General features: G+C 39.0%; 1 protein-coding gene across 8 annotated transcripts in view; it reads left to right on the top strand.

Annotated features, from left to right (window-relative positions):
* Positions 1-22382, top strand: part of NARS2 (asparaginyl-tRNA synthetase 2, mitochondrial) — a 130167-nt gene extending 107785 nt beyond the window's left edge. For 4 of the 8 annotated variants that reach the window (XM_077767558.1, XM_077767555.1, XM_077767560.1 and 1 more), the window contains 4 exons: positions 401-538; positions 13089-13186; positions 15471-15497; positions 18588-19433. In XM_077767558.1, the coding sequence (XP_077623684.1) occupies positions 401-538; positions 13089-13186; positions 15471-15497; positions 18588-18732 (408 nt within the window). In that variant the 3' untranslated portion in view covers positions 18733-19433. The other 4 variants (XM_077767557.1, XM_077767556.1, XR_013335911.1 and 1 more) reach the window with 4 other exon arrangements.
* The last annotated feature ends 3487 nt before the right edge of the window (positions 22383-25869 follow it).

The following is a 25869-nucleotide window of genomic DNA, read 5'->3' as shown; positions in this document are numbered from 1 at the left end:
TTTCATCATTTAATTTCCTGTGACTTAGGAACAGTAACCATAGAAGAAGCTCTAGGCAATATTAATAAAAGCCATGATTCTGAAGTCCGTTTTTACACACTGTGAGAAGTGTGCTTTATTTTCTTGCAGATGCTATTCATCTGCTAAATGCCACTCCCCAAGATGGGGGACAGAAAGTATAGTCTTTATCTACTGGTTTCAGTTTTCATCCCTCCAAGCCTTCGGATGTTCTCATAACACACCTCTCTGGTTCACTTATCTGTGTAACCTCAGCAGACAGCTCTACACATCACTGATCCTCAGAGGAAGCCCTTGGAACTGATACAGGTTATTTTCGGGTACTGCATTGTGTATTTCAGCTCTGTCTTCTCCTTTGATAAGTTCTTTTTTCACATTACAGTGGGGTGTTGATCTGCAAACTGAACATGAAAAGTACCTGGTGAAACACTGTGGCAACATACCAGTCTTCGTCATTAATTATCCATTAGCACTCAAGCCTTTCTACATGAGGGATAATGAAGATGGCCCTCAGCACACAGTAAGAAAAATCACTAAATAAATCAGGGTTGGTCATCTCAGAGTCTGGGTTTTTCTCTTGACTTAATTTCATTTATCTTCTGGTATATTTTACAGAATTACAGCCATCACTCTTTACATCTCTTAAAGTAATAAAATTCCTCAAAGGCACCTCTAAAAAAGTGTTCCTAAAGAAGATCTCATTGTTCTATAAACATATTTCCTCATTTCTGTCACATCGGATCCTTCTTAGGTTAGCAGATGCACATGTAAATGTGTTTTTGTTTTCTTTTGTTTTTTAAGTAATTGAGATGAAGTGGCCCAGAGCACTGTTGAACAATGCCAGGTCTGCTGTCAAGTGAAATACTGATAAGGAGACTGAGGGGCAGCGGGATGCAGCAAGAAAGGAAAGCAGAGGTGTGATGAGGCAGGGAGAGAGCTTGCTTGGCTGAGCAGGAGGCGCACAGTGCTCTGGCGCGGCTGCCACAGAGTAGTTGGGAGGCTGAGTCCCAAGGGATCCGTGAGAGCTGGGCGCATTCTCCTGGCCCTTCTCTTCTGAATCTCTCTTTGTCTGTCTTGTTCCTATCTCTTTCTCTGCTTTTGCCGCTCCTATGCTCTGTCCTTTTTTGCACCCTTAACATACATCACTTTCTTATTCTTCTAGTTTACTTTTTCCTTTTTTTCTTTTTTTGTTTCTTCTTCCCACTCCTACAAAATTATTCATACTATAAAATAAGAATATATTTTAATCCTTAAATACTTACTGAATAGTTAAATACTTAATATCATTAATGGTAAAAAGTCTGGGAGACAAATATGTTTAACTCACAAAAGGTCCAAAACTTAAACTTTGCCATCTGGTGCTTTTCACTTGTCTCTGGATGAATACCAATAGAAAAATTAGATCAGGGCCCACAAGGGAATAAAACGCCTTCATCTTAGGAATACAAGGTTCTCTCTTTGAATATATTACCTGTTTTCTCTATATGTTATGGTATTACTAAAACAGCATTAGCCATCGATTAATAGATTCCTGTAAGGCAACACTACATCTCATCTCTAACTTGCCAAGAAACTTCCTGTTTCTCCCATTTTACAGATGAGAAGCTGGGATTCAGACACATGGATTGCCTCCCCAAGCCTGCATAGGTAGTGAATGACAGCCTTGGTGATCAGACCTGACACCCTCTGGCTCTGAAGTCTTTGTTCTTTTCCACGGTCATTCTACCTCAAAGTCATAAAGTTACATTGATTACGCATCCCACCTTTTCATACAACGTTATCCAAAACCAGTGAGTGCACAGTTGATTTATGATTCTTATTTTCTCTTCTCCCTACCAACCTCTGGTATAATTGATTATGAGAAAAGAATTGGCTGAAAAGTTAGCCCCCAAAAATAGGAGAGACTAGGGCATAGATTATCCAATCCTAAAATATTCAGTATTGACCCTGTATCACAAAACACAGCTGTGTCCAAATGCCTTGGCTTTTTATCCCTCTATCCCATACTGCTTCCACTCCCTCATCCCCTGCCCGCCACATGCACACACCGGGTAGTGTTGGCATGTAATTTCCTGACGGCACTTCTCAGACATTCAGTTTTGCACTTCTTAAATACTCCGTCTCTCTATGTTAATCGTGTGGCATGGTGACAGCTGGTGACTACTCTTGTTGCAGTGAGCATTGAGTGATGTATAGAACTGTTGAGTCACTGTTGTCCACCTGAAACGAATACATTGTATGTCAGCTATACTTCAGTGATTTAAAAATCAATCAATCAGTTAAAAGCTTTTTAATTAATAACTCTGCCACTTTATAGGCTTTCCTGGGCTACCCAGCCACCTTGAGCTTTCCTCTTTTGGATTTCTGTAGCATGTAAAGAAAGTAAAACTGGTAGCATTGTGTCTGTGTTGTGTACTCTGTATTGGTTTTGCTTTCTCAAATGAAACTCTCCTTCAGGATGGGAATAAGTTTTTTATAGCCACCATGGCTTCTACTGCTCACATCTCATTCCCTCTATTGTGACTTCCACCCATCATACCACTAAAGCAGCTTTTTCTAGGGTCAGTAATAACTGTCATGTTATTAAATCCAGCAGACTTTAAAAGTCTTAATTTTTACTTTACCTCTTGGTATTACTCAGCACTGATGACTTTCTTATTTTGAAAACTTTCTTCTCCCTTGGCTCCTGTGACACTGCATTCTGTTCTCAGTGGTTTATTCTTTCTCAGTCTCTTATATACATTTGTCCTCTTCTATCGATCCAGTGGGATTGGGATTCCTCAAGGCTCTATAATAGGTCTTTTCTTTCCTCAGGTGATTTCATCTGTACTCACTGCTTAATATTTATTTGCAGACAACTCAGAGACAATCCTGTCTCTAATCCATACTTCTGCGCTGAGCTCTCACTGCCATTTATATATCTCAAAGGCATCTCAGCAAATATAAAACTGACCCATGACTTCTACTCTTCTCCCCTCCTCCTGCCAAATTTGATCTTCTTTCAGTGTCCCCTGTCCATCTAATTGTGCAAGCCATATACTAGCCTCATCTTTGAAATCTTCCTCACTTCCCATATTCAAGCTGTTACAAAGTTGTCATTTTTATACTTCTAAATAAATCTCAAATCCATCCACTTTTCCTCATTTCCACTTTTACCTTTTTAGATTAAGATACCATCATCTCTTGCCTGGTTTATTTCAGTGGCTTCCTGACTGCTCCTGTGTCCACTCTTTCCTCCTGTGAGTCAGTTCTCCCCACTTCAGTGTAGGCTTTTAGAAAATGTGAATCTGGTCATGTCATCTCCCCTCTTAAAACCATTCAGTGGCCTCCCATTGCTTTTAGTACCGAAGTGAGAATCCTTCCTTTGTCCTCTAGCTAGGCCCCAGTATCCTCAGGCTGCTCCGGTCTCTCTTGCCTGGTATACTGTGCTGTTCCCCTTTGCTGTTTCTGCTACATTCACATCACCCTTCCGTGTTTTCAGACAGGCACTGCTTTCTTCATCATAGTATCTTTGCACACTGTGTTCCCTCAGTCTAGAGCAATCTTCTTTACCTAAGTAATTTTTCTGTTTCTCCAAGTCTCTACTCAGTCATCATTTCCCCAGAGAAACCTTCCATGACCCTCCAGACTGAGTCAGAGACCACCATCAGGCACTACAGTGGTACCAGGTTAAATTTCAGACCCAGAGCTATTAACTCTTAATCATCATAGTCATTAATACAGTTGTAATTTTACATTTATGTTTATGACTGTTTAATTAACAGCTCTTCTTTATGCCACGCGGTCCTCCTTTTCACTCATCATTGTGTCCATAGTGCCTCTCATAATGCCTGGGACACCACAGACACTTAGTATCTACTTGGTGATAGATTGGGTCTTGGGCAGATGGATGAATTGAACCCAGCACAGTTGTAGACGCACGGTGGAGAAGTAGTGAGTGAGTGACTTGATTTGCTAAGGAAATTTCTGGGAAACCAAAGAACAGTTTTTCTCTAAATCTCTAGAGTGATGGTGACATTGTACAAAGGAAAGTCTGGTGGCTTTAGAATCACTCTTGGGTTCAAGTCTTAGGTCTGTGTGTAATAGACCATGTGATCTTAAATAAACCACCTAATTTCTTTGATTCTTAGTTTCCCAGTCCATAAAAAATAAGATGGTAATTTATTCCAGCCTTGTGAAGATTAAATTAGATAATCTAAGAAAAATATCTAGCACGGTGTTTGGGGTAGCAGGTAGTAGACAAGTGCAAAGCTCTCTTTCCTTCTAAATTTTGATAAAATCTTTATTGTGATAAAGCACAGTAATGTTAAAATATGTATTTTGCAACATCAAACATGCTCTTACACAAGATTCCTCAAAAGGCCATTCTCTCATAGACTGCAGTCACGAACGTTTCTTCCCTTACGACAAGTCTCTAGTAATGTGTCTCAGTTTGAAGACTGAAAGCATTATAATGGTAGTTCAGTGTACCTATATAGTTTATACCATGCTATAATATTTAGCTTCCCAGAGCTAAATTACTAAAGCATAATTTATTTAAACTATGTGTATTAGACATAGATTATAACATTGATTTATTAACATCCTAGATTTCAACCCACTTGTATAGGGTGCCTGCTTTCATCCCTGCTTTGTTTTTTTTTTTCATTGGTGAATGAACAGGCTTTGGGCCAAATAACTAAGTTCTGTGTTTCTTTTAGTAAGGCTATAATAACGGCTTGCAAGAGTTTCTGCAATGGGTGTGATGCAATCTAAAAAATTCAGACATGCATGTTTCATAGGTGCCGTCCCTGGGGAATCAAAAGTGAAGGATGGAGAAATGTTTACTCTATACCTGTAATGCCTGACCAGAGGTCAGAAATAGTAAAATTGTGTATTTTTCCAGCTGCTGTTCCTTTCTCTTTCTTTCCACCCTTTCCCCTTTCCAAAAAACAATAAATGAAGATATGCATTATTATAATGAAAAGTGCACTGGACTAAGGAGTTAATAGTGCTGAGTTTGAAATCCAGCTCTCTTACTAGTTAGCTGCATGACCTCAGTCAGCTGTCTCCAGTTTCTGAGCCTTAGTTTCTCCCTCTGTAAAATCAGAGAATTGGATTAGATAGATGACCTCCATGGCACTAAACAGCTTTTAAGATTATCTATTTTCAAGTACTGTAAGTTTTCTCCCATTTGGATATATAAGACTAACATGCAAATTAGTAAATATATTTGCTAATTTGAAGGACACAGATCATGGGCCTAAATAAAACAAATCTAAGCAAACATGCAAAATACCATATTTCCCTGGGTCTGGGTCCCTAAGTAAGTCCTCCACAGACCAATCCCAAGTATTCAGTTAGGGAAATGGCTTTTCAGAGAAGAAGATCTGGTCATTCCAGCCACTGTGATCAGGAGAAAGTGACTAGCCAACAGTCCCTGATGAGATGCCACCATCACCAACCAATGTTCTAATTTTTTAAATTGTATCAGTGTTACTTAGCAAATCATAAAAGTTTAAGCATTAGTGGGCATTCAGTACACACTGCGAAGTTGACTTGGAAGGCATAATAGTCAACCAAAGGGTATGTAATGAATTTCCCTGGCTGGTGCTAATTAACCAACCTCCGTCAAACCAACAGAAATCGTGATTGAAGGGAGTGGCTAACTTTCCCCACACCTGGGACTAATGACCATTCAGGTATTTATGTCACGAGTTGAAAGTGTGCATTGTAATACATCTAAAATGTTCCCCAACTAGCTAGCCATTTACTAGCAAAAGCCCGTTTTTGTCCATTGCTACCTGCAGCCCATTTGAATCTTTACACTATCTAGTCTGGAAGGCCCTCTTTCCTACCTGCACCTCTTTGGTTTTAGGGCAAAATACTGTCAGCAGTGAGAGCAAAAGCTCATAGAGGCTGAAACCACAAACAGATTTCCTGTGGTTTATGGAACATTCTTCTTCTCTTGATAATACGTAATCTTTCCCCATTGTTGGTAGCAGACTATGAGAAACTGAGTAGGGAGGTGTTCAGTTTGTGTTTTTCATTATTAGTTAAAAATACTGAGGTAAGAAGAAAGGTATTAGAGGAAGGGATATTAAACTTTTTCCCCCGTCTCTGAAATTAGCATAGAAAAGGTAATGTATTAAAGGCCTTGTTCCTGTCTAGGCTGTTTGGTTTTTAATTCAAGGTCTGCATTTTATTTTTAGTATATTGATTGAAATCAAAGAGTAAGAGTCAAAGGGAGTGTCATAAATAGAGACCAGGGCTTGTTGAACTTAAACACCAGCACAAACTATTTCTAGACATGTGCTGGCACAACTGTGGGACTTAAACCAAATAAAAACTCATGGACGGTGGAGGAAGATGTGCCCAGCAGCATTCTGGCCTCAAAGATGTGTCCAAAGTGGAATACGTTTTGTTTAAGACTAAGGAAGTTAGTGAAGAATGTAGTACAATTATTTGTAGCCTTCATTGTTATCATATAGGAGAGTGAAAGTTCAGCACAACTAAAATCTTTCCACTTCTTTCAAGTTTGCCGAAGGTGCATAGTAACACAAGTGCAGCTGTAGAAGTGCTCAGACTTGGTCGAATTTGTGAATTCAGAGGACATTCTACTGTGTAGCCTGTGAATTTTCACTTTCCCTAACGAAGGGCGGGATTGCTCAGCCCCAGCTCTGTAAGCGAGCCTCAGTCTCCCATAAACCACAGACATGCCAGCCCATAAGGGCGAATTGTAATCACCAGCTAATGTTCTAGGTAACTTGCTTGTTTCCAGCCTGTTTGGACTCTAACCCCCTACCACCCATCACTTGACAAACCCACGGCCAAGTTTTTCTCATTAGTCCTTAAGACGGTTGTGTGATTCCCTCCATGTTTTACAATCTGTGCACCATTATGTCATGATTTGTATTATATCCACTGGATCCCTAAAAAGACTGATAGTTTCTATAGTAAGTAGCTCAGTAGTTACCAGGGGGAGACACAAGGTGGAAGAATGCTTCTGGGATTGTCAATCCTAAGTAAAAAAGGTGTGGAAATTTGAAGGAGTTGTGTTAATAACTTTAGGGAATGTAGTATTTTTTATATCATATCAGAAGGAAGTGCAGCTCTATGTATACCAAATGTAAATGTCTTTATAGTAGAGGAATACTTTGCTATGTTATAGCTTCTCAGAAAGTGTGCAGACTCTCTAGAGAGATGGAGAATATCGTTATAAAAGGAAAGCAGGAAGTATAATAATCTGACAGGGTCAACAGGAAAGTAAACCTAAAGAAAAAGAGAAGAGAAAAAGGTTATATGGAGGAAGAAGAAAGAACAGGGCCTTTGTGTGTCTTTCTTCACAAAGTGATAAATCTGTCCTTGATAAAAAAGAAACAGTACCCTTTGGTCTTGGCACATCCCTGAGCCATTGTGAAGGAATGCCTTACTCAAAAGATATATCTCTCTTAAGAGGAGAAGCAGCTTTATTCTTTGTCAAGAAAACATACGTGAAATTCATCCACCTGAAGGTATGAATTTTCAGACCATCCAAAGAACGGAGATAGATGATATATGTAATTCCTTCTGCATGTCACAAAATTAGGAGTGATAATGAGGCTTGATCCAGAGGTCTTATAAAATTTTTATTTAGTTAAATAGACTATTTTGTTAAGTTCTTCCCTATTCTGGTAAGTTCTTTCCTTTTCGTGATAAGTTCCTCTCCCAGAGTAGAGAGGAAGAAAATACGAGAACAGCTCTTCTGACATAATTGTAGCCAACAACGAGGATTTGGTTGGGAGAGTAGAAGTGGAAAGTGGGGGAGAGGGGAGGAAACAAGGCAAACTGTTCTACTACATATAGGTAGTTGCCACTTCTCCCGAGATTGTACCTCCCTGCTCCATTGGCATGAGTTGAGTGACTTGCATGTTACTTGTACTGGCCAAAAAAATCGTGAGCAAATGTGATCTACATGCATTATTCCTGGGCAAATGCTTTAATACATAGTTGTCTGTGCTCTTTTTTTCCAACTGCTCAGTCAGCAGTACCTCATAAAGAGGCTTTTTTTTTCTTATCAGCTTCAAGCCAGGATGGCCATGTAGCATAAGTTTAAAAAAGCCAATTCACTGTTGGAAAGCAGTGGTTTCAGTCAGGTGTTATTTTATGTCGTCTCCCCACTCCCAACCCCCTACTCCCATGCAGAAGACGTTTAGCAATGTCTGGCGACATTTCTGGTTGTCAGAACTAGGGCAGTGCCCTTGGCATCTGGTGGGGAGAGAGCAGTTATATCCCATAATGCACAGGACAGACCTTCACAGTAAAATTACCTGGCCAGAAATATCACTAATGCTGAGATTGAGAAGCCCTGTTGTAAGTTTCTGGGATTGTTTATTACTAGGTTATTAAGTAGCATAATCTAACTACTTACAGACTACTACAGCAACTACCACATTAATTTTATAATAGCTAATGTGGAAATAACTGGGTCTAACCAGTAAGATGCCTCTTTTATTAGGAAGACAGATTTAAATGAAATCCAGGGGGGAAAATGTAGATTTTGTACTGTGGCATACGATTTTGAAGGTGGTTCAAAAGATTCAGAAGCTACCAGTTCTACAACTATTACTGTGCAGTTGCAAATATCCTAGATAAACAAAAATTAAACAGAAAGGTCTAAAACCAGTATAGTTTCTCCAGTGAACTCAAATATTAAAATAAAGGAGGTTTTAAATCAAAGATAAATATGTATCTTTCATGGTCCTCTAAAAAAATATTGAAAAAACTAAGGTTCAAAATTAACATAATTGAGACCTACAGAAAGTGCTAAGATTTCCAAAGGTTTTTTTTTTTTTTAACTTGTTCTAGTTGCATTAGCAGCAAGACCAAGCAAGAAATGGGTCTCTTGTTCGATTCTTATGAATGGATAGAAAAAGCAGAATAACTCCTTCCCTCATCCCTGGCCACCAACCCCAGCCAGACTCTAATTTCCTGTTCTTCCATGGTAGCTAATTCTCCAGCATCTCTTTTTTTTTTTTTTGGCAGTAGACCTTTATAGCTCTGGCTTTTAAAAGCTTTGCCTACACTTAAAGTAGCAGAAGCAATTATTGCTTACCTTTGTGGCTTAGAATTGCCTCAACTTCAGAACCTTGGGGAGAGAAGTGGGTGGTTCAGTTGGTTGAGTTTACGAGTCTTGATTTTGGCTCAGGTCATGATCTCACGGTTCATGGGATCAGTCCCCACATTGGGCTCCATGCTGACAGCACAGACCCTACTTGGGATTCTCTTTCCCTCTCTCTCTGCCCCTCCCCTACTTGCTTGCACACACGCACACACTCATACTCTCTCTCAAAATAAATAAATAAACTTAAAAATAAAAAACAAAACCCTTGGAAATAGATTTTAGATATACCTGTCCTGTCTTAGTAGTCAGAACTACCCAAAGATGGAATGCTGTATTTCAGGGGTAGTGGTTCTCAGTCTTTAAATATTTTTTTTTTTTAATATTTTCATTTATTTCTAGGAGAGAGAGGGAGAGAGAGACAGCGTGAGCAGGGGAGGGTCAGAGAGAGGGAGACACAGACTCTGAAATAGGCTCCAGGCTCTGAGCTGGCAGTCAGTACAGAGCCCAACGCGGGGCTAGAACCCACGAACCGCGAGATCATGACCTAAGCGAAAGTCGGACCCTTAACCGAATAAGCCACCCAGGCGCCCCAGTCTTTAAATATTTAAAAAAAAAAAGACCAGAGAGCCACTATGTTGTCTCTTCTTTTCTAATCTTGATCACCTGTAAGTCTAAATTTAAAACTCCATATTAAAGTTAACAAATTTTGGGGGTGGCTGGATGGCCCAGTCGGTTAAGCATCCAACTCACTTTCAGCTCAGGTCATGATCTCATGGTCTGTGGGTTCGAGCCTTGCATCGGGTTCCATGCTGACAACACAGAGCCTGCTTGAGATTCCCTCTCACTCTCCCTGTATCACTGCCCCTCCCCTGTTCTCTCTCTCTTTCTCTCAAATAAATACACCTAGAAAAATAAAGTTAACAAATTTTTGAACACGTGTGTCTCAACCTCTAGCATATTTTAGCCATGTCTAAAAGCAGGATACTAAGAAATAAAGATACCAGTCCTTCAGTGGCCATAAAAACTCCCTTGAAACTTCTCCTTTCTCTAAGAACAGGAAGGGCAACTGCAGGGTCCTGGTTGGAGTCCAACTCTATTAACTACATAGCCCATGAGAATTTACTCTAAGGCTGTCTTGTCCACCTGTCCAAAGTTGTGTGTTTCATTACCTGTCATCGTGTATGAGTCACCAAATCCACATTCTGAATTACCTGCTTGGTGGTTGTTCTCCCCCCAAGTTCACAGAAGAATTACTAAGATGTGGTCAGTAAGCAGTGGTAGTGTGACAAAAATTTGTCTTCCCACAAGCTTATTGAGTGGTAGGAAGTTTAGTAAAGGTAAACGCCATTAGTGAATTTCTTTTCTCTCTCATTCTCATTCAGCGAGGTGAAGAAAATTATACCTGATGTTTTTCTCTTTTAACCATATTAATGAGGATGAGACATACATTATTTGGGGCACATTCTTGAATTATTACATTCTTTATTAATCTCAATTATTTATAAAGGATATCTCAGTTCAAAGTTCTGAAATCAGGGGCACACGGGTGGCTCCGTCAGTTAAGCATCCAATTCTTGATCTGAGCTCAGGTCTTGATCTCAGGGTCATGGGTTTAAGCCCTGCATTGGTCTTCATGCTGGGTGTGAAGCCTACTTAGAAGAAAAAAAAAAAGTTCTGAAATCAGAACAGGGTGGTGGCTTAATAGTACAGTAAGGTAGAGTTTAAGAAAAGAGTTTAATATAATGTGACATTTAAAGATTAAGATGTAAGGGGTACCTTACTGGCTAAGTCAGTAGAGCATGTGACTCTTAACCTTGGGGTCATGAGTTCAAGCCCCAATTGGGTATAGAGTTTACTTTAAAATAATAATAATAATAATAATTGAAGATTGAAATGTGTTTTATGAGTTCCTAATTTTTCATTTGTTGCATACTTTTTTAGTTTTGTGCCTTCAGATTCTTGGTCCTAATAATGCTTACCTGCCCCACAAAAAAGAATTACCAAGTCACAAAATAATATTGATAGCAAACATTGTCAAAAATTAAGTATTACTAGTGATTGAAGAAATACAAATTAAAATATGAAGCTACCATTTTCCCTATTAAGTTTTTTGTTATTTTCTTACTACAAAAGTGTAACACATCCTCATTGTAGAAAATAAATAACAGAGAAAAGAAGAAATTACAGTGACAACATAATTACATCTCATTGTAGATGCCAGTCTTTTTTACCTAATCATTGGGGCATCTGGGGTGGCTCAGTCGGGTAGGCATCCGATTTCAGCTCAGATCATGATCTTGCGGTTCCTGGGTTTGAGCCCCGCATCAGGCTCTGTGCTGACAGCTGGCTCAGAGCCTGGAGCCTGCTTCAGATTCTAGGTCTCCCTCTCTTTCTGACCGTCCCCTGCTCACGCTGTCTCTCTCTCAGAAATAAATAAAACATTAAAAATAATAATAATAAGATTTACCTAGTCATCATCTCCTGTTGACATACGCTTGAATTTTTATTGTAAGTAATACTACAACGGACACCCTATGCAATAATCTTTTCTGTTCTTTTTCTTTTTTTCTGGTTGTTTGGTTTGTTTGTTTGCTTGCTTGTTTTTGCATCTCTGGTTATTTTCTTAAGACTCATTCCATTGCCAGGTCACAGCATATGGATGGTTAAGGCTTTTGATCATCTTCTCTCGAGTTACTGACCAGAAAGGTTTTGTCACTCGTGGGAGAGCGGTGGCTTACGTGTCTTCTTATCCATGCTGTTTATGTTGGGTTTTTTGCCTTCACATTTTGATAACTCCAAAATCCTATCTCATTGTTTCAGTTTTTACTTCTTTGATTAATCATTAGAACATTTTTGGGGCACCTGGGTGGCTCAATGGGTGGCTTAGTCGGTTAAGCTTCCACCTCTTGATTGCATCTTAGGTCATTGATCTCATGGTTCGTGAGAGCAGGCCCCACACTGAGCTCTGTGCTGACAGGACGGAGCCTGCTTGGGATTCTGTCTCTCCCTCTCTCTCTGTCCCTCCCCTGCTCTATCTCTCTCAAAATAAATAAACAAACATTTTCTAAAAAATAAGGTATTTTAGGGGCGCCTGGGTGGCTCAGTTGGTTAAGCGTCCGACTTTGGCTTAGGTCATGATCTCACGGTTCGTGGGTTCGAGCCCCGCATCGGGCTCTGTGCTGACAGCTAGCTCAGAGCCTAGAGCCTGCTTCGGATTCTGTCTCTCTCTCTCTCTCTGACCCTCCCCTGTTCACACTGTCTGTCTCAGAAATAAATAAAACATTAAAAAAATTTTTTTAAATAACATTTTACAAGTCCTACCAAAATACTGTAAATCAGAGAAGACTCTTTACTGTCACATTATTAAAGAGAAAATAAACAAGAGACACCAAAATGTTCAAAAAAAGAAAGGCAATTAAATAAAAACTGATAACTTTTTTTTTGTTTCAGTTTATTTGTTTCAAGAGAGAGAGAATAGGGGACAGTCAGAGAGAGGGAGAGACAGAATCCCAAGCAGGCTTCACGTTGTCAGCACAGAGCCTGATACGGGGCTCAGTCTACCCCTCTCCGGCAAAGTTGGACTATCGCTGGCCTAATTTTCAACATAAAAAATACAACATCTTTATAAAAAAATTCTATTTATTCTGCATGGTGATAGGTGATTTTTAATACCTCATAATTTTTAATACTTGCCATATTTTTTATAATAAACATAACACATTTGTGAAGAAAAGACATTTCTATTAAGTACACTGCATACACGGTGCAAGAAAGGAGACGTAACTGTCTGCAATTTGTATCGTTTAGTCTAAAGATTATATCAAAAATTTGATTTTGAAACAGCATGAATGGATAACATAAATAATATTTGGGTAAGCAGTTAAATAGTCCATTGCCAAAATGTTAAAAGTTCCACTTCCTTGAGAACCTGACAATTATTGGAATCCTCTGAAAATGTAAGATTGCTTATAGTTTTTTTCCTTTTTAGGTTGCTGCTGTTGATCTTCTGGTCCCTGGAGTTGGGGAGCTCTTTGGAGGAAGCCTCAGAGAGGAACGATACCATTTCTTAGAGCAGCGACTGGCCAGGTAATGATCAGACCTAAAAGAAACAAAATTCAGAGACTGAGGATGAGGCACTCCAAAGGCCATCTTGGCAAAGTGACAGAGAGCAGCAGTGAATGAGCCACAGCACCTGACTGACCTGGATCTCCGATTCCCTGTGGCCTGGAGCAAGTTGTTATATGACCTCTCTGAGCTTCCCTTTCTTAGTGGTTGGAACTGTTAGGTGAAATAAGGCCCATAGTGACATTTGCCCACTCATTTGTATATCTCTCTCCCTATAGAAATTGCTTTAAAAATTTTTTTTAATGTTCATTGATTTATTTTGAGAGAGAGAGAGAGAGAGAGGGAGAGAGAATCCCAAGCAGGCTCCACACTGTCAGTACAGAGCCTGATGCAGGGCTCCATTCTATGTATCGTTTGATCATGCCCTGAGCTGAAATCAAGAGTCGGATGCTTAAGCAACTAAGCCACCCAGACACCTCAGAAATTGCTTTTTTAAAAGTTAATGATAGAAGCCAACCTTAAAGCTTGTCCTTCATTTTTTTGCTCTTTTCTGTGTACTTTTTTATTGACTCTAAATTATGACTGGGGACATAAACAAATACTCCTATAGGGAGATAAAGACAGACTCTGAATCAGGGAAAAGATAAAGCTGGGGGAAGAAAGATACTCAAAATACCCACTAAACCAACATTTAGAATAAGCAGTTTTCCCTTCCTCGGGTTTTCTGCTATGTAAGGGTCTTGATTAAGCTATTTGAATAACTCATTTTAACTTGCTGCTTGAGACCTAGAAATGAGTCCATAAAATACAGAAAATGTTTTGGAGATGTGGAGAATTGTGTTTCTAATCGAACTCCTATGTATACGTGGTCTGCTAACAAACCACAATGACTTCCTAAACTAACCAAGGTTATAAACTTCTGTTTTCCACGGTCTCCACTTTTGCTATGCCAGACTTTAAAAAAAAATAAAGTTTTTCCCATGTTGAAGGCTTAATCCCACTCTCCTTCCTAGTCTCCAGATAATACTGGGTTTCACGATAAAGTGGAAAAGCCATAATAGTTTGAAAATATCCTGTAAAATTAGTCATTTGTAAGTTCTTCTTTTCCTAATGGAGAAATGCTTAAAAAGTTGATATTTTTTCCAAGATCCCAACCTATAAATCTGTGGGGTAACTTGGTTTTGTAATCCTAGTCATTTGAACTGCTCTATTTGGTTAAGGTCCAGAAGAAAGGGGATAAATATGTTCTGGGAGGCTTCTTTTTTGTGAGTTAGACCCCTAATTCCTTACTACTGTAATGTTAGAAAGTCCTGGGAAAATTGTGAAATTGAAGTAAAGGTCAAACTCCTTAGATGGAAAGAATTTTAAGATTCTCCGGGTTGTTTTTTTTTTTTTTTTAAGCACAATAAAAATCACACATGGCAAGAAACCTCATCTGTTGAAAGATTAATTAGTCTGTTTTCTTTGCTTGCTTCCTTCCTTCAGGAAACCCTTCCTCATACCATTACATGTGTACCTAATACCTGATTATATCCCAATTTATGTTTCCTAATGAAATGGTTATATGTGTTTCCCTATCTCAGGGATATATCTGTGACTTATGTTCATGTTTTCTATATATGTGGTTTTTTCATAGTTTGTATCACTTCAGATGCACTGTGATCCCACACACTTTTTTAAAAGACTGAAATTATTTTTTTTAAGATTTTATTTTCAAGTAATCTGTACACCCAGCCTGGGGCTCAAACTTAACAACAGCAAAGTCAAGAGTTGCACATTCCACTGACCAAGCCAGCGAGGCATTAAAGGGCTAAAATTAATTTTCGTGAGAACTAAGACTTTAAACTTTTATTAACATTTTCCAAACTGGCCAAAAAATGATCTTCAACCATATTCTGAAGGTAGAATCTATAATACTATTTCACTATTACAGAATGAAAGGTATGTCTTTGTGTTCCTTCAGTGTGCCTCCCAGTCCCCATAATTACAGTGCATTTCCTATGTCAGAGGATAGTAAGCTCATCTGAAATGAATCCCTTCTTTGGGGATCTGGACTATACTTTCTATAGCATTTATCATCTCTACCACTCACGTGATAATACCTTAGACTACTGGATACCTTAGCTTTCTTACCATATGAAAGGTTCAGCTTCTCAACTATAGTGCATGTTCTCTGAGAGCACACGTTTTTGTGTATACTTCTTTATAAAGAGCACTTTGCATACAACCTGGAATAATTGTTTGGTGATTATTATTTTTATCTTTTGCCATTTTCTGAAAGAATTTTGTTATTTTCCTCTTACAGATTAGGACTAACAGAAGCCTACCAATGGTAAGAATGTGACCCTTAATCATTCTTATTATAGCTGTTTGGCCTGATTGTTATGTAGGTTTTATGTGTATTCACAAGGCACTGTGAAAGATTGTTAAGAAAAATGAATAGGTAGGTTCTCAGAAGAGTATTTATTCCCTTTGAGTCCTGGAAAAATAGTAATGATAGTGGCTGCCATTTATTTCTTAGTTATTGTGTGCTGGATAACTGTGTTAAAATTTTTAATTATATTTTCTTATGTAATTATCATAACACCCTGTGAGTTGGTTACTCTTCTTATCTCCTTTTTATTACTTCTCCAGACCTAAGGCCTAGAGATGTTAACTAACTTAACCAAGAGCACACAGTTAGACACATAGAGCTGGGGCTTTTTTCCTAACCATTATGCTTCAGTTTCTCCATGTGTCAAATTAAGGTTTGAGCTAAGTGATCCCTAAAGCCTGTAGAAATCTGTGCTACACAGGAAAGAACACTTGTCTGTATTCATACATTTACTTCTTCAGAATTGTTTCTGCAGACCCTTTCTGTAAGTACATTTGAATACATACAAATTATGTACTTATATTTTTATAGTAGCTTTCCTTCAGAATCTTGGTGTAATAATACCAACAATATTATTAATTCTTCTGCTGTCTTCAGGAGAAGGAAGGGTCAAATTATACACTTGACTTTTGAAATACCTAGATTGCAGAATTGCAGAAGCCTAAAATGATGTTCAGGTCATGACCCTTAAATGCCTTATTATTTACCAATAGTGACCTTAGGCATATTTAATCTCTCTGAGTCTTGGTTTTCTTGGCTCTGAAATGGAATGAAAATATCAACTTAACAGGATTATTGTGAGGATGAAATGAAATAATACAGGGTAAGTAGCTACCTAGCATAGAACCTCAGTAAAAGCTAGCTTCCTTTCCCCTTTCCTTCCTTTGTTCTCATTCTTGCTGTTAGGTAGATGAACCTGATTGAGCAAGCTTATGTATTTTGCCTTTTTTTGTCTGTCTACGAGAGAATCTTCATAGTGTGTAAAAGCTAGCTAAATACAAATTTTAATTGTTGGTTAAATAAGTTTAGGCCTTATTGGTCTTTGTTAATCATTTCAGTACGATTCTTGTCCCAGCTAAAGTTTTCAAACTCTTAAGATCTCTAAATATAAATATCTTATTATTGGAATCGGCTTCCTTTTATCTGGTAATCACAGTATTTGAAAGATAGAAGGGATTTTAGAAATCTTCAAGTCTGCGATCTCTACATTGTGAGTAACCACCCCAGGTGTCTAAAGATTTTACTCACTTCCTATTTCTACATGCCTTATGCAAATAACATCTATAACTAGTTCCACAAATTTTTGTGCCATCTCTTCTGTAACCTGACTACCCTAGAATCAATTTAACAGCAATCTAACAAATACATATTCTTTTGAAAACTTGTTTTTTTAAAAGTGGATTTTTCTGTATATCAAAGCAGGGGCAAGAAAAATGCTACACACTGAGTCCATCTGCTGAGTTCAGTTTTCAGCCATTTATGCCGGTGTTTTGGCATCGATGTATGAGAAATTTAGAGTCAGCTAAAGCTATTGCTGGACTTTTAACAGCCAGTCCAGATCCTGCAGGTGTTTGTGGCAGGTGGTTTGATAGGCTTTTCATCTCATTTTCTAAGTAAACCAAAGTATACCCTGCCCCCATGCCTTGTAAACTTAAAGTTAATTCAGCTACCAAACATTTACTCAAGACTGTGCTTTTTCCATCATTCCTGATAGTTCTTACTAGTCTGAAGCTTTATACTAGATACTCCTGTTCATTGATCCCTCACTTGGTGGTCACTCACCCAGTTGCAATTCATCTTATATTTTAGAAAGATCCATATTCATTCTTACTTGCCTAAAATACCAGTACATGTGGTCATTATTACTGATAGTGGGTAAATAGGTTTTAGTCTCTGTGCCTGAGGAACCAAATGACTACCAGCTATGGCACTTAAATTTTATTCTGGAAGTGCTTTTACAAATCATTCAAGAAGCAATAAAGAAATCTCCCACCAAATTAAAGTCTTCCGCCTTCTCTTCCTCTCTTAAAATAAATTTGTGACAAGCTGGTGTATTGAAATTTGAGTTTGAATCATGACTGCACCATTTTCTAGCCACATTATCTTAAATGGGAATAGAATTAGTATGGATAGGTTTTGGAGGCTGTCTAACCTGCCAGAAAAATGGATCTGGACATCATATACTAGGTTTGAAGCACAGGACTAGAAATTTCACTCTAACATTCAAGAGTATATTTTTATGGCTTCACACCATAAATCTTCATGGAGTAAGTATCTACTCCAGAGCAGACAGTGGAGATGAAATGGTTGAATAAGGCACAACTCCTACTCTTGATAGAGCGTACAGTCTAATACAGAGGGATATCGTTCTATAACATATTGGGCAAAACTCTTCACTCCTCTCTGTATTGAACAACATGATTTTAGTAAGAAAAAAAGCACTAACATACTAAGAGATAGAAGAATATATTTTCAAGAAAATTAGTAAAGTTATTAGAACAGTTTCTGTAGCCTCATGAGGCAAGTTTTCTGTATATAAGTACATAAATGACTTAAAAAGGATCAAGTGACCAAAGCATATGAATGCTTGACAGGAATACTGCTATTTGAGTTACCTTGGACAGCTCATTGTAACTTGTCCTTCACCTGTCTTTGGAGGGAAAAGATTTGTTTACTACAGTCAGGTAGATCAGGGTGCCTGGGTGGCTCAGTTATTTGAGTGCCAGACTCTTGATTTCAGCTCAGGTTAGGATCTCATAGTTTGTCAGATCAAGTCTCCTGTTGGGCTCTGGCTCTGACAGCACGGGACCTGCTTGGGATTCTCTCTCTCTCTCTCTCTCTCCCCCTCTCTCTCCCCCTCTCTCTCCCTCCCCCTCCCTCCCTCCCTCTCCCACCTGCTCTCTTTCTCTCTCAAAATAAATAAACATTTAAAAAATGATGTAGATGATAACAAATGATTGTAAAATATTTTTGAAATGTGAAGTCCTATCATGGCATCTGATACAATACAGCATCTATATGTGATGATTCTCTGTTTTTCAAAATCAGGTATCTGGACCTCCGTCGATTTGGATCTGTACCACATGGAGGTTTTGGGATGGGATTTGAACGCTATCTGCAGTGCATCTTGGGAATTGACAATATCAAAGATGTTATCCCCTTTCCAAGATTTACTCATTCATGTGTTTTATAGCTGGAAGACCAGGTAAAGAAAATTACCCTGTGCCAGAAGTACTGCATGTGAATATGCAGACAGGAGAATGCACATTTGAAGTGTAGAAATGCAGTTTCAGTAGGTAATTGTCATGCCCTAAGATATAACCTATGAAAAATAGAAGTGATCATGATTTTCTTAGAAAGTTGAAAGCAACTCATGGAAAGATGAACTCTCTCAAAAAGAGATACTTGCAGCAGGTAGAATCTCAAAATCTGTTATGTCAGTTAAGAAAAAATGAAGAAACTGAACTGTGGTCTCAGAGGTCCTTTCAGATTCTTAAGACGAGATGAGAACGTGTGTTTTACTTTGTCTTTAACCATTAGAGCACTGCCCTTTGTGACCTCTGAGAAACAAGGAGCTAAAAATAAAATGTTGGATCTTTTCTCCCTTTCCATTTAACCTATGATAAATGCCCGTCTTATTCTCACTGCTTTACTAAACATAAGAAAATATTCTTTTGGGGATCTTATTTGAGTTAATACTAAGCTACTGTTCTGAACTGAAATCTTTTATCAGACTGGATGAGAAAAGTCCCATTTAATAACTGTTGATCTTTAATTATAAAAACGGCAAATGAAATGTATTAATTATTTAAACTAATGACTGTTGTGTTGTAATTAGTTTATAGGAGATGTTTATAACTTCTCTAATAATAAAATAGATTTTTGATACTAAAATATTTTCTGAAAGAAAAATACAGTTATATTTTTAAATTCCATATGACCTTTCCACAGTGAAAAGTGGAAGAAGGTGTTTCAAATGCAAGATGAGCATGCAAATAAAGCTAAACCTGAAGGACGGGTAATTCTGGACTCAGAAAGCAACATCGGCTATTAGAGTTTTGAGAGGATTGCTGATTTGGAAATTTGAGACCTGACAACGTAGCACTTTATGCGTATGATTTGGACAAGCCACTTACTCTGTATGAGCTCATGCATCATTTCCTCAGAGATGATACAGTTACATGAAAGTGTGTGTGTGTGTACGCGCGCGCGCCCGCACAGACTTAAAACGGTGAAATACTACATTTTTTTTTAACTCTTTTAGTCTTCATTGAGTTTTACATATCTATGGACTTACAGGCAAATTGTATGCCCAGTAGAATTTGTATGTATCAAATAATGGTAAATGGCATGCATGCCTAAACAGTCAATTTTCTGCATCTCATTAGATAACTTATCTGAGGTTATTTCCCGATGAGTTTGTATGTGGACTTTATTTTATCCTAACCCAAAGCAAACAACTGAAAAGAACTGCCAAACCTTAGAGCTGGAAATCAGAGAAGTCACTAAGATGTTCTCATGGCCCAACTTTTGCCTGATGCACAGAGACCCTATATACCTGGGCATGTACTTCTTGGCAAAGACCTTAGGATCCCACAAAACAGCTCATTCCATTTCTGAATCTGTCTCGTTGGTAGCTTTTTGCTGAGCTAAAATCTACTTCCCTAAAACTTTAATCCGCTGGGCTCAGATACCAAGTTTAGGGCAGGACAAAAGAGATAATTAGAGCTTTTATAAAGTCTTGCCTCAATCATGGGCTAGAGAGATAAATTCATTTGTTTGTTTAACAAATATTATTTGAGCTTATTCAATATGCCAAGAATGGGGCTAGGTGCTAAATAAATGATAGTGAACAAGGCAGAAATGATCCATGCCTTCATGGAATTTACAGTCTATTAGAGAAGATACACAATCAGTAAGCAAACAAATGTATTTCAGAATATGACTTATGCTATAAAATCTTAAAAGAACAGGGCAAGCATAGATAAGCTTGCTGGAGAAGGCATCTCTGAAAAGGTGATATTTAACCTTAGACCTGGAAGATAAATACAGAAACCATCTTAAAACATTTGCAACATCAGTCAGTATTGATTTGACATTCAAGTCTTGATACTGTATTAATTTTGGGAAGTGAGAAGCAGAGACACTCACAGACCCCCAACCTGGAGGCACTACTATTTTCCAAGGCTTTCGAGAGTCATGTGTCCAGTGATTTTTGAGGAATCAGATAGCATTATAATGTTAACATGATGGTAGGGCATCAAAAATAACAGTAATAGAAAGAACAGTGAATCAGAGAAACCCCAGGTACTGATCCCAGAGCCACCATTGATTTAGCTGGAGAGTGTTAATCTAGGATGATCATCTTTGTACCCTCCAGTTACTTCACCTGCAGAACTATCATTTCAAAATAGGTCAACTCTAAGGATTCTTTTTCTGTCTCTTAATCTTTCAGGACTATCTCCTGTGCTGGAGATAGTCACTAATAATGATGGATTTAGAGTCTAATCTTTACACTTGATTTTAGCACATATCAGGTCCCCAAAAATGTACAGTGAAGTCAAATCACTGAAAGTTCTGCAATAGACTTCAATGTGTTCATTGTGTACGTGCATGTGTGCAACAGAGAAGGCCCCCCTCAAGTCAGCAAAGGTTCTTGCCTTTTTGATCAACTTCAGCAATGTTTCCCACCTTTCATGCCTACTCATTCTTTTCCTCTACAGTTGATCACACAGTGATTATCTGATTGAAGCCAAACACTTGCCACTGATAACAAGCCTCAAAATTGACATCTTTGACTTGGTACTTTTATTTTACTGATAGTTGAGTAACAACAGATCCTGGTGTCAAAGATCATGAAAATGCCAAAACTAAACTTGCTGGCAAGGCAGACAGCATCTACAGGGAAGACTTTAAAATGCCCACTTGTCAGCTGCTATATGAATATCCAAATTCTTCAGATAAGCAGCATTGTAGAATTCTGTGTAGAATGAATAAAAGTTGAGGACTGCCCACCCTGTAGTAGTATTCTTATAGGGCTTAAATTGTGAGTTAAAAGGTGATTTGAGGCTGTTAACTTTTGCTTGAGTAACCAGTTTCCAGTGAGGGGAAAAATCAGATTGTTTTCCCAAGATTTCCAAACATCACCTCAAAATAGCAACCCCAGCCACCCAAGAAAAAGCCTGTATATTTTAAAACTTAGAAACGGTTTTTCCATCATTAATTTCCATTCTCATTTCAAATTTTTAATTAGGTGGGAAAAGATAGTTACTTTCCGTTTGACTGTCCTCTGGCCTGGGGAGGTTGTGCTTTTACTTTCTCATTCATTCATTGATAGATTTTTTTGGTCTCACAAGAACTTAATTCTGTGTGATCCATTCCAGATTTAGACAACTCTCCCACCATCTGACCCAGCCCAGAGACTGACTGTCACAAAACAGCAGAGGGACTGTTTGACCTGGTGTCCCTCCAACAGTATCTGCCAGAAGCGTCCCTCTACAATGTTATACATTCATACTCTCCATAAATTGAATCTAGACATTTAAGCATGACTGAACAGGCATTGAGGATGCCATTGGTGAGATGGATTAACTCTACTCTTCTTTAAATCTCTTGTTTCAGATAATTATAGATGAAAGATGCTTATTTGGATTGGATTGCTATTTATTCATATATTTATTTTAGTAAGTGGTGAGACAAGAACATAAAAATGCAGAGTTGAAAGACAAATTGGCCTGGATTGAATTGATAAGAAATGCGTGGGGCTTGTTGGCTTCTGATCAATATTTGTATTCAGTCTGCAATCTAAAGTATGTATAATAAAAAGAAAACAGGTGGGCGTAATATCTGACTATACTTTCTTCCCAGTGTGTAGTCCAAATTAAAATAAAAGGCATTCAGGACAAAAAATAACCTTAATCACCTGACACGAAAATGATTAATGGGACTTCCACAAGACAGATCTCATTAAATCATGTCCAACACACCTCCAGAAACCCAGACATTCTGCCATTGCTGGAGTCCTGACCTACTCCTCTGATCAGCGGGGGTTCCAGTTAGCTCTTGGGCATTCTAGTTAGCTCCAGTTTGGTTTGGAGTCTGGTGAATTTACAGCCATTATTAGTACCCTGTGTGGGAGTTTCCAGGGGAACTTTGTAAAGAAGTCAGGAGTTTAGGTGGTTCTTAAACTGTCATTCAGGCAGCTATTGAATTAACATAGTTCATGACTCTTTAGTAACTTTGTGCTACATCTTTACTGTCCATAATTGTTATTAGTAATATGACTATCAGTTGAACATTGCTTTACAGTTTATAAAATTTTTTAATGTATCCACAATGCATTATGGACCTTGTTCTTCTGTAGCTTATGTGCCTCACATTCATTTGATTTAATAAAAGATTAGTTTTGGGGACCCTGGGTGGCTCAGTTGGTTAAGCATGACTTCTCAGGTCATGATCTCACGGTTCGTGGGTTTGAGCCACGCATCAGGCTCTGTGCTGACAGCTCAAAGCCTGGAGCCTGCTTCAGATTCTGTGGCTCCCTCTCTCTCTGACCCTCTCCTGCTTGCACTCTGTCTCTCTCTCTGTGTCTCAAAAATAAAATAAAACAAAAATTTTTTTTAAAGATTAGTTTGTTATGAAGATTGGTTATTAGGAATTCCTAATATCGAGGGAGAGTAAGATTGCAAATAAAGTTTACCACTCTTAGCCTCCAGAGAAACTGAAAGCACAGAGCTTATGGTAACCAAAGAATTTTGTATCCTAAGCCCCAGAGTTTAGTGGACATGTCGCAAACACACACTTTGGCCTCTGTTTTCCTTGTTTTACACAGAGGAAAGAGACTTCACAGTGTGAGGGAAATGATGGTTGAATTTAAATGCATTCTAATATAAAGAAACACAGTGGGGGCGCCTGGGTGGCTTAGTCGGTTGAGCGTCCGACTTTCGCTTAGGTCATGATCTCGCGGTTCGTAGGTTCGAGCCCCGCGTCGGGCTCTGTGCTGACTGCCAGCTCAGAGCCTGGAGCCTGTTTCAGTCTGTGACTCCCTCTCTCTCTGACCCTCCCCTGCTCACGCTGTCTCTCTCTCTCTCCTAGAAATAAATAAAAACATTAAAAAAAAAAGAAAGAAAGAAACACAAAGTGGAATAAAGGGCCCTGGACCCAGCGGTGTACTTAGACTTGCTGTGTTTCATTTTTTTTTTAATGAGTTTATGCTCATATTTGCCTTACTTACCTTACTTTTAGATTCATCCTAGAATATACGTGGAAAGATAGATGCAGGAACTTTGGTGGCGATTATTAATATCCTCTCCCAAAGTGATCAACCTTTGATATGTCAAGATGATGCTCTGAGAATAGAAACATGGTGGGCCCATCCAGCACAGGTTTTTTTCTTGCTACAGATACACGTATGCACAGCTAGAACTGTATTTTACAAAACCTGGGCCATTTGTAGCCGTGACTCTTTGACTTACAACCTTCTCTGCACACTGGTTCAACAATAACTGCTTTGCTCTTTTCCTAGGATCCTGGATATGAAAAAATCTCTTAAAGATCATATTTCTTCCCCTGTGGTATATAAACTGCCCTTTCTTATATTTTCCAAGCTCCTGGTAGTTTACCCACTCCCTGTACCTTTGGTGAATAGGAGGAGCTCTCTATCCTTGGAGAACTGTGACCTGATGATAATACTGAAACCTGCCTCTGTAACAAATGTAATAAGAAACACAACAGCACCATTTCTTCTCCCCAGCCTTCTCTTCTCCAGGATGGACTGTCCATGGCTGCCCAGGTGGATAATGTGCCCTTCTCTACAGGGCTGTCCCCACTAGGTCATTCATCGGGCCTTTTTCTTGGCAGAGGAGTGCTTCCCTCCACTGTGCACTCAGCTGCTACCCACATATGCTGTGATACTCGCTTTGATATTAGAAGAGCCTAAAAGTCTCCAGTGCCTCCTTTCCAGCTGTCTTACAGCCTCCAGTAGTTGCCTGTGTACATAATAACTGCTGAGGAATCTTACAGTTTCAAAATGTTCAGGGCAATCCCAGCCCCCTTCATTTGGGGACTGCAAAAATGGATTTGCATCACATACACATTTGTTCTTGAAGAACATTAAGTTTTTTCACTGAAGATCTCCACCATTACACATGATCTTTGCAGTGTCCCAAAAGGTAGGAACTCATTCCTGTACAGTTAGGCTATAGCTGGCCAGTGATCTCTTTAAGTGTGATTTCCATCTTCTACATTCTGAACTAAAGGTTTTCACATCAGGAAACTGTTGGGTCATGTTCCTGCCAGAAACTGGTGGATGTTTAGTGTCTTGGAAAAGGTATTAGACAAAGAGAGAAAAGATCTTTTTTTTTTCTTTCTGTTGAGAGTGAGTGTGTGTGCGTGCATGCATGCAAGCTGGGGAGAGAGGGAGAGAATTTCAAGCAGGCTGCATGCTCACCACAGAGCCTGGAGACCAACTCGGGGCTCATTCTCACCGTGAGATCACGATCTAAGCCGAAATCAAGAGTTGGACACTTAGCCCGCTGAGCCACCCACATGCCCCTCTGATTTAAGTCATGCCGTTCTACTTTTGAGCTGCAGAACCTTGTGCAGGTGATTTTACCTGTGGGTTTGGCCAGCACCTGCAGAGTGAGGGTAGTCCTTCTCTTACAAAGTGTTGTGAGAAACAGAACTGTGCAAAGCACTGCACACATGTAAGATCTCCTGAGGGAAACCCTTTCAAAACTCAGTCTGTATCAACTAAGATACCTCTTGCACATTGAATGAAATATTTTACAGCCATTAAAAATTATAAGAGGAAATGTGTTGAAAAATGTTAAATAGTGGTGTACAGTGACCAGTAGTGTAAAATCTGTGTACATGGACTAGAAGCTTTGGGGAAAAAATGAAATCAGCTATTTCAAGGCAGTGGAATTGAGTGACTTTTTCTCTTAAAACTTCTTTGGTGTATTCATTTCAGTTCAGTAAACTTACTGAGCACTCACTGTACCAGGTCCAGTGCTGGACTGCACACACACAGTTAAGGGGGATATATACCTTGCCTCAGGGACCCCTATTGCGTATGGTCTTTGCTAGGGTTATTTTGAAGAAGAATCACCAGCGGAGCTTATTACAGAATTCAGGGGGCACCTGGGTGGCTCATTGGGTTAAGCATCCAACACTTGATTTGGGCTCAGGTCTTGATCTCACAGTTAGTGAGATTGAGCCCCGTGTTGGGCTGTGCTCTGTCAGTGTGAAGCCTGCTTGGGATTCTCTCTTCCTCTCTCTCTCTCTACCCCTCCCCTGCTTGCACACACGTGTACTCTCCCCCCCCCCCCCC

Source organism: Crocuta crocuta, unplaced genomic scaffold (assembly GCF_008692635.1).
Source record: "Crocuta crocuta isolate KB4526 unplaced genomic scaffold, BGI_CrCroc_1.0 scaffold561, whole genome shotgun sequence".
NCBI lineage: Eukaryota > Metazoa > Chordata > Mammalia > Carnivora > Hyaenidae > Crocuta > Crocuta crocuta.
Note: the sequence above shows the minus strand (reverse complement) of the source record. Positions and strands in the feature narration are given on the sequence as shown.